The sequence below is a fragment of the Aptenodytes forsteri genome, unplaced genomic scaffold, assembly GCF_000699145.1.
Source record: "Aptenodytes forsteri isolate BGI_AS27 unplaced genomic scaffold, ASM69914v1 Scaffold300, whole genome shotgun sequence".
NCBI classification, from domain to species: domain Eukaryota; kingdom Metazoa; phylum Chordata; class Aves; order Sphenisciformes; family Spheniscidae; genus Aptenodytes; species Aptenodytes forsteri.
Genome location: NW_008794176.1, coordinates 266,615 through 275,839, shown reverse-complemented (window position 1 = coordinate 275,839; position 9,225 = coordinate 266,615). Strand labels below are relative to the sequence as shown.

At 41.4% G+C, this 9,225-nt stretch overlaps 1 protein-coding gene across 1 annotated transcript in view; it reads left to right on the top strand.

Annotated features, from left to right (window-relative positions):
* Positions 1–9,225, top strand: part of LOC103903198 (ceramide synthase 4-like) — a 42,022-nt gene that overhangs the window by 5,658 nt on the left and 27,139 nt on the right. Inside the window, 1 exon segment of the mRNA XM_019473372.1 lies at positions 6,133–6,310. Coding sequence (XP_019328917.1) covers positions 6,134–6,310 — 177 coding nt within the window. The 5' untranslated portion in view covers position 6,133.

The window sequence follows — 9,225 nt, the reverse complement described above, 5'->3', positions numbered from 1 at the left end:
ACAAAAAACCCTGGAACTGAGATTAAGAGAATAAATATAATATGGGTGTTCAAAAGATAGCTTATGTTACGTTAATCTGAGCTTTCTTTTTTAAAATTATTTATTTCTGCACAAAAGAGTTGCAGTAAACTTCATGTCTGAACTTGTAACTTCTCTTGTGTAGCTGTAACAGGTAGTTTTAGTTAAAGTGTTAATTTAGTTAATTCCCATAATCAGGATTATGGGAAGTATCAAAGGGGTAAGAAACTGCCTAGAAGAGCTATCAGGAGAGAATTTACCCATGGAATTCTTGAATAATTGATTTCTTAGCAAAATTAGTTAAAGGTTCAAATGCATAATATGCAGTGGTAACCCAAATTCAGGAAGTGTGGACCAGAGTAAGACTGGAAAAAGGTGGCTCTTCCAATTCAAAGTAACAGGAACCTTTATAAATATGCAGAGGACTCTGTTTCTTGACCCCAACTGCTTCTCAGAAAGATAGGACAGGCCTCTCCATTTTGCTCTCCAGAATATCAAGATTTAAGAGGCTTTTTTCGTTTTAATTATTTCAGCCATAACCCCATGTCAAAAATAAAGCAACTTGAATCGAGAAGCAATGTAACTGCATCCTTATGGTGGTGTGCTTCCACATTAATTAATAATTTCCCCTGTGGCACTACTGTGCTGCTGGTGGTTAATTAAGTCCTGGGAAAACTGGCTATACCAGGAAGGCTTCTGCAGGACCTGTGCAGGTTCTGGCAGCAATGTCATTAGCATGATGCTGCACTTAAGCTAATACGACTTGGCAGACCTAAACAGCTTGGCCCAAAGCCACTTCGGGGATGTTTGTATCTGTGGCATTGTCCACCCACAAACCTGTATAATCCACCTGCAGACAATGGACCATCTCTGGTATAATCAAGAACTGGAAGGCCTTTGTAGCCAGAGTAAGAGGAATGAGGTGACCTTGAATGACACGGTGTGCAGAGTTGTATATGTGGGGACTAACAGCAGAAAATTTGTATTAAAAAATGCAGATGTTAATGCTAGACACGCCTCTCAGAAATCCTGTTCAGAAACAGAATCTAGTCAGAAACAGAGGAATGTGCAAAGAAAGGTTTTCCATTTCTCTGGCTACAGCTAGTTGTATTAGCTATATACAATATAGAGAGGATTAGAAGCAGTAGACTTGTTTAGCCTAGGCAATGAACTATGAGGGAAAAGTATTGTTCTATAAACAGTAAGAACAACTTCTTTCTGGTAAAACCCAGTGTTAATACAAAACCAAATGCGTTAAAAGTCTTTATTGTGGTTATTTTGTACCCACCAGAGGGTTTAGGAACAGCTTTCTAGTGTGAGCAATTGATGCAAAAACATTGAGACACCTCTAATACAGCTTGCTACCCTTATTGAAGGGATTATTGTTGTCTGTCATAGCAAAAAGCTGAAAGTGGCCCAGTGAAGTCTTGGCTATCTCTAAAATTAGCAGCTTCCTGAGGTAGAGAGGAGGAGGAAACAGCGAGTTGTATGTTGGAATTTGGAAAGAAGTTGGAAGTTCTGTGGCATTGGGTTCAGAATTCCTACAGCAAAGACTAAAATTACCATCACATCAATGTTACCAGGATCTGCTGTGCTAAGGTTAAGGCAGGGTGAGGAAGGTTGGGGGAAGGAATATTGGTTAGTCAAAAAGCAAATTAAAAACTCCAGTGTAAGCTTTTTAAAAAAAAATATGGCTCTTTTTCTTGTTTTAAAAGCAACTTGAAAACTCCAGTGTAATCTTTTCTTTTATGATGGATCTTTATATTATCTTAACAGTATAAGTAGTGAACAGTGGCTAATCCGATAATGTCTAGCATAATGCTGTAGCTGTAAACTGCAGGGCAGATACCTACATCTAGTCGTCTTCATAGTGAGAGGGTAATTACCCAGTTCCTCTCTCTCTCTGTTTCTCCTCCACCCTTATCTCCTATATTCATATGTGTAAATTTACATGAGTATTCATGTACCTATATATTAATGTTTAGCTTGGGAATAGATTCTGTAAGTGAAGCAGCAGAATAACTCTTTGAAGATGTGAGCAACAGTCATGTTTTCTGGGTAAACCTGCTTAGCCATTTTAGCTGTGAGACAAGGAGTAACCTTTCTAGCTAGATGCCGTGCTGCTTCTCAAACAGTTCTGCTTTGAAAGTGAAACTGTCCCTAAGGGGTTAAGTATAGTAGTGTTCCTGATCTATGGCTCAGGGTTCAGGGAGCCCTGCAGTGCTGCTCCCAGCTGCAGTGTGCAGACTCAGCAGCTGAATTCCGGCTGGCCAGCGCAGCAATTTCTGTTTTCCTTGGAGCAGTTCAGGGCAGCCTGACAGCAGAGACCTTTGTAACTCTAAGGATTCAGATAAAGCCAACAAGTTTAAAAAAAAAAAATCAGGAAAGGCAAGGTTTAACAAAGTAGGGCTGCACAAAGTCCAGTTGCTTCAAGAGCTTCTAGCTGTGTCAACTTAAAGGAGCTTTGTTGGATTATATATTGAGTGCCTGATCTTGTTGCAGTGTAGGCTCGGTAAATGCTGAAGCCTTGTCCTCCCAGTCCCCATGGCATAGCTGTGATACTTCTCTAATCTTGATTTAATCTTTACATACATGTATATTCTACAACAAACTCAATGTTCTTCCAGCATTTACTATTTTGCTCACTGTCTGTGAAATCCTAATGCTGATCTGTTTAGTATCATGTATGGGAGAGTGCTCTACAGCGTTGATTTTTTCCCTTTGTTCTTGCTCTTCTTTGTGTGAGAGGCTGTCTCCCTGTTATACTTGTACTCAGAGCTGGAGGGCTTCGTCCTGTATATTTTTACAAATCTACAACAAATAACGCAAGGTGCTCTGTGAGGTATAAAGAACTTTTGAGAAAGAAATGGGCCTGCTTATGCTTTTCTGTGGGTGCTCAAAGGGCGTTTTAGATACACCGTTGTCTTCAGCTTTTCAGCTGCTTCGACTTGGGAACTTGGCCTGTGTAAATTGCAAAAGATAAATATATTGCTTCATACTGTACCCTTTTTTATATTTTTGCTACGTGTAAAGATAGCTGCAGAGATAAAGAAATCTTCCAGGAAGGTGATCCTGACTATATATAGTTTGCACATGAGAGTAGATTAGATGGTGGCTGTTTACTTCCTTAGCATTTTGAATCTAAGAATATTCCCCCTAAGCAAATTGGACGACTTATTTTATATACTCCCCACAGAGAGCCCTCAGCAGAGTTCAGCTGCTTTCCTCTACCAAGCATGTGTTGCATCATTTTGTGTTGCTGCCAGATAGATAGACTTCTGGAAGGAGAATCCTTGGTTGTGTAATTGCAAAGCTAGCTATTATGGCAGCTTTCCCTAGCATGCCTGCTGTCTCTGCACTGTGGGATAACCCTGTGGTACTGAAGAAATGTTTTCTAAAGAGCTGAGGCAGCGAGGAAGTGTAATTTCTCTCTATAGTTCTCTTAGGTATTCCTGATGTCCTGATGCTTTTCCTGACTAGAGCTAAGATTTTTAACAGCTAAGAAAGTTTACCAACACTTTTGAGGTTGGTGTCTTTCATGCCTTGTAAAGTTCTTTGTTATTCAGACACCTTGCTGACTTTTCTAAGCTGGTATCCAGTACCAATCTGAAGTGTACAAGCTGTTTTGAAACACTGTCACCACGCTTCATAGTGACAGTGTGTTGAATTCATTGTAGGCTAAGCCCATACTCATACAGTTTGCTTCTACATAGACATTTTCTGCTCTATAACTGTAGAGTTTTGTGCAGAAACCTGCGTTCACACAGTCTACAGGAGACTCAGGGACATCCTGAAAACATGGTTCACCGAGGCTCTGAGGTTCAGCACAGTAGCCAGCCTGTCCCTTGGGCTTATGTCTGTGTCACCCAAATGGAGCTATACTGGTTAATAGCATGTTTATTGAGTAGTCTGAAAAGATTTATCTGGCATGTATGTATGTGTGCTTCAGCTAGCTTCTCTCTTTTTAATGCACAACGAGCCCTGTCAGCATTCTCCCATGGTCCTGGCTTCAGGTGCCTTTGCTGAATCACCAAAGGCAAGACGGAAAGGGAACTAGCGCTAGAGGATCCTACAGCCCTGCCAGAGGAAAAGGGGACAGATAGTGAGCAGCAGATGTTCCCACCTTAAAACAGCCTTGATGGGGGAAGTTAGGTGTATAACCTAGGCCCCAAAGAGTTGTAGAGACTCAAGATTTGGCAGGCAACTTAAAAACTGTTGCGTCTTGATTGTCAGGCTCTTAAAACAGAATTTGAAGAGTCTATAAAGCCTGTTTATCTTCATTTTATGTGCCAATGATTTTTGTCCAGACATTGCACTGGAAGGAGAGCTAGCAGAAGGAATGAAGAACAGCCTGGGAGTGGGAGCAAAACCACAGTTTCCAGAGTCCCAGAAGCTGCATCAGAAAGAAAATACTGTGATTATTGTCAAACTGAAACCTTGTAAAAGACCTGGATGTTCTTTTTGGTGTTAGTAAAGTTGGATATTAGCCTTGCTGCCACTTCTTTTAGTTGCAGTTCTGCAGTATATCAGGCTGTTTATTTTTAGGAGGTATTTTTATGTTGTGGGTTTTGGTATCAAAAGCTGAAATCAGGGAATGCAGGGAGGAAGAGAAGAATGCATTTTTAGTAAGATGGTTTTCCTTTTTCTTTGGGGAAGAGGGAGAGTGTTTTCCTGCTTTGTATATCTTAAATGGTCAGAAAGTTTGCATCCACTTGGTATCAATTGCACATATATTTGTAATCAGCTTTGTCATCATACTGAATTGGCTGTGAATGCTCCAGGAGAAATGAGAGTCAAGTTTGAAGAAATAGGGTCCTGTTCTTCCCTGTTGTAGTCAGATGAAAAGACACATTGAGATGAATCATAAAGTCCAAATCAAGAAAAGACATTATGATTCAGATGATATCCCTCGGACTCTGCAAAATTCTGGAATAAGGCAGATCTTCAGTTTAACTAACAAAGGAACTACTTCTGAATTAAAGATGTCTTCAAAATCAAATGTATGATACATTTTTTGATTTGTTAGGCAGTTCTCCTTGCAGAAAATGGGCCAGGGTTTGGGCCTCCACTGGGTGAGATGCTTTATGATACTCAGGTCAGACACTTAAATTATATGCTTTTTCCCTTGGTTTCGTAAGATGGCATTTCCCGTGTGCTGTTCAGATGATCTCAATGGGCATCTCATTCCCACACTTCCCCTTTCCTTATTCTGTGCCTGCACAGAGTCTCCTTGGCCTCTGTTCAGAGCTTGTGTTTGGGACATTTGTTGTTACCAGCTAGAATGAGCAGCCTGTATTGGAGGGCAGTGCAGCTCATATTTGTGTATGAGATAGAATTATCTAGCAACAGTATTTTCTGTTGAATACTTTGTTACACCCACTCTACTGTTTTTAATGCTGCTAAATTCTCTGATCATGTATGTAAATCCCACCTTCAGGCATGCTCTTTAAAATTACATTAAGAATCCAGCTTACACTTAGCACAGAAATTCTTACCTGGAAGTACTTTCCTTAATCATTTAAAGCAGAAGATAGATTTTTTTTTTTCCCCCCCTTTTTTTTTAAAGGTGAAGTCTCAGTATAATATTAATTATAATGCATACATATGCACACATGCACACAGTGGAATTGCAATGTGTAAATAGAAACAAATAAATACAAAAGATCAAAGACTAAAAAGTAAGGATATGTACGTATAAAAGGACAGCTGGCAGCCAGCCCTGGAGCAGACTTGCTGCATCCTCGTGATACCAGGCTATCAGTCCTGTAGAAGGGAACCTATGAACATGAGAAGCTGTAGTATTAAACTTAAAACTTTCCGATACATGTTGCTGAGAATGACACTAATGTTCTGTTGAATTCTGAGGCACTTATCTCCATTTTAGCCCTTTTTTGGTTCTGTGCCAGGAGTCAGCAGTCACCAATCACCCGATAAAAATCTGCGAGCAGGTTATCAGTTCCTTGGGCACTGATGCATTCCACACCTCTTCTGCTTTCACAGCCAGATGCAACCTCAGCGAGGGTGTAATCGTTCCTCTGCTTCACTGGCTTGTGCTGACAGGTTTGCTCTGTGCGAGGCTGTCCTCAGTTTATTCTGGTCTCTCTTTCCTTCCAGGATGGCACGCTCTCTGAATGAGTGGCTGTGGCAGCATGAGTTCTGGCTGCCCCCAGGAATCACCTGGGAGGACATGCAAGAGTCTGAAGACGTCCATTACCCTCAGCCTCGTGATCTCCTGCTTAGTATCCCTTTTGCTTTAATCTTGGTTGTCATCCGATGTGCCTTTGAAAGGTAAGTTATTTAGTACTGTTTGGGGTTTTTTAGGGATAATGCTGGCAGTTTGGGTCCAAAAGCTGGCTTTATTGTCTGTGCCAATGTATGACTGAAGAGGTCCACAGAAACTCCAGGTCATAAAGTCTGCTGAGGTACATTTTTCAGCTCTTTCTTTCCAGCCCTGTGTACTGGCTAAAGAAGTGTGTTGAATATAGAACACAAACCCTACCCTTAAGGTCTAATTAAAAGCAATGTGGCTCTCTACACTTAAAACAGGTAGGCCCTAGATGAGGATTATGCTTGTGTTTTAGAAGGCAGACACGCTGTTTTGTGTTCTGTTGCACATTGCTTGCTGTTTCTGGGTCGAGTGCAGCAGAAAACACATTTAGACTACCCAAATACAGTTAAGTCTCCTTTATCTTGGGTAATGGGGATCTGGGGTATCGCACCTGACAGACAAGCCTGAGTAAGATGCGTTAGATTGGGCTGAGTCACCTGACCTCAGAATCAGCACTGCATAGCCACTCAAATGTGTGTATTTCACTGACCACTGCTCTGGGGTCAGGAGTGTCATTTCCTTGGGAGTGCCATGTAGAGACATTTGTAGCTGCTTCTTTCTGGCCAGAGCCGTTTGAGTGTTTTGCATATTACTCTTCAGCGCAGAAGATTTGGGGGTTATGGCAAAGGCATAGCTAGAAATCCTGCAGGGTTCATTGACTCTGAGTTTCATAAAGGTCCTGAGCTCATGCTGTTGCTTTATGCAGTTTAGTCAATAGTTAGTGTGGTCTGCAACACAACATGATTTGCTGGTGGATAACTGATATTTACCATAGTGTCAGTCATTGTCAAGACTGCAGAGTAAATCCTTGAATACTTTTCGAAGTGGTCTTCACTGGATTGAAAAAACCGTATTCCTAGTTGCTGATCAAAGAGGTAATCTTTTGAAATAGTTTAGTCAAATCTACAGTGGTTTTAAGCTTAGAAAGACGGGAAGAAAGACAATTAAAATGTTTTTGTCGTCTTTTTTAAAAAAGTGGCTGCACAAGAAAATGGAAGCAGACCTTTGTAGGCTAGAAAGAAGTTTCTTTTCCAGATTCTCTGTGATACAAGGACAACTTGGAAAAGTTTATAGAAGTTGAAATGATTTGGAGCTCTGCTGTGAGAATGTTTTTAATAAAAAAAAAATTATAGCCAGTATTTTTATGTAAATACAAATGCGTGAATGATTCTTTAAATAATCATTTTGTGATGATACAAAATTGGACTCCAAATCTCTTCTTTGTAAACAATATGTTTAGTGTGCATTCCATAAATTCCATGGATTTTATCCTGTACTTTCCTGGGGACATAGGTGTCTCTGTTACCTCCACTGATGTGGGAACCAAGGTGCTGTAGGTAACCATTAAAACACAAGTGACTCACATTTCTTCCTTGCTGATCTGCAAGACATGGCTGGATACAGTACTCCTTCAGGTAGGCACTGTCAGTCGGTGACCTGGACACATTTGCAATGCGAAGCTGGAGATTAGCCCCCATGTCCTGCATTGACTAGGACTGTCCAGTTCCAGGGTCCCCAGTACAAGACATGAACAGGAAGAAGAAGGAGCCAAACTCTTCTCCATGGTGCCTGGTGACAGGGCAAGAGGCAATGGGCACAAATGGAAATGCGTGATACTCCATCTGAACATAAGAAAATGCTTTTTTTACTGTGGGGGTGGTCAAACATTGGAACAGGTTCCCCAGAGGGGGAGTGGAGTCTCCGTCTGTGGAGACAGTCGAAACCCAGCTGGACACAGCCTTCCACAGCCTGCTGTAGCTGACCCTGCTTGAGCAGCAGAGGTGGGGTGGATGGTCTCCAGAGATCCCTTTCAGCATCGATTCTGTGATTCTGTGACTCTGTCCCTTTATTCCCCTTCCTCTTGCCACACCACTCCCAGTCAATCTAAATATCTTCTCCATCTGGTTTAAGATGCCAATGGCCAGGTAAAAAGATTTTTTTCTTTCCCATCCAAGCGCTGCCTCAGCTGGGAGAGTTTCCACAGGCCTCATCCTACTCATTAATTTTAAAGCTGTTTTGATTCACAAACTTCATTAAATAAAAGCTGCTTGTCACACCCTTAAAAAGAGATAGTATCACAAGCCCATTTTACTGGTCCAGGAAACCTATAATTATACCACTATCTTACCTATGCCAATTACAAGCCAGTGTTCTGAGCTGTATTCTTGTTTGTCCTAACTCTCTGCAGTCATTTATTTCAGCATGACATTTTCTCATTCTCAATCATTACTGTTTCACATTCAGTTCATCCTGGAGAAGAAAGCTTCCCCTAATGAACGGGAGGTATGAGTCAAGTCTTATGTTGCTCCGTTACCTTGTGTGTACAGTGGCACTAGCCCTGTTTAAAATAATTTGCACAAAGTTTGAGAATTGCAGACTGAAAGGATGTGTGTGTTATTTCTCATTCTCCGTGTAGATGGCCTTGACTTTGTAGCTTTGTACATCTGGTCTGTGGGTCAAAATGAGTGTATGTAACTAGTATGCAAGTTTGGTTTTGGTGGCTTGCTTGGCTTCTGGCAATTTATTCTACCCTCACCTATTACTTGTAACTGTGCATTGGGTGCAAAGTCGTTTTTTCTCTAGATACACTCTGTGTTCCCGGTGGTGCCTACTCTGGAATTTCAGAAATGCTGTAATGTGTTCATGTCACTTATCTGTGACAGAACTCCAGAAAAATCCATCGTATTGAGAAGTCGTGGCAGTCCAGTGAAGTTCCCACTGACTGGAAAAGGGAAAACATAACCCCCATTTTTAAAAAGGGAAAAAAGGAAGACCCGGGGAACTACAGGCCAGTCAGTCTCACCTCTGTGCCTGGGAAGATCATGGAGCAGATCCTCCTGGAAGCTATGCTAAGGCACATGGAGGACAGGGAGGTGATT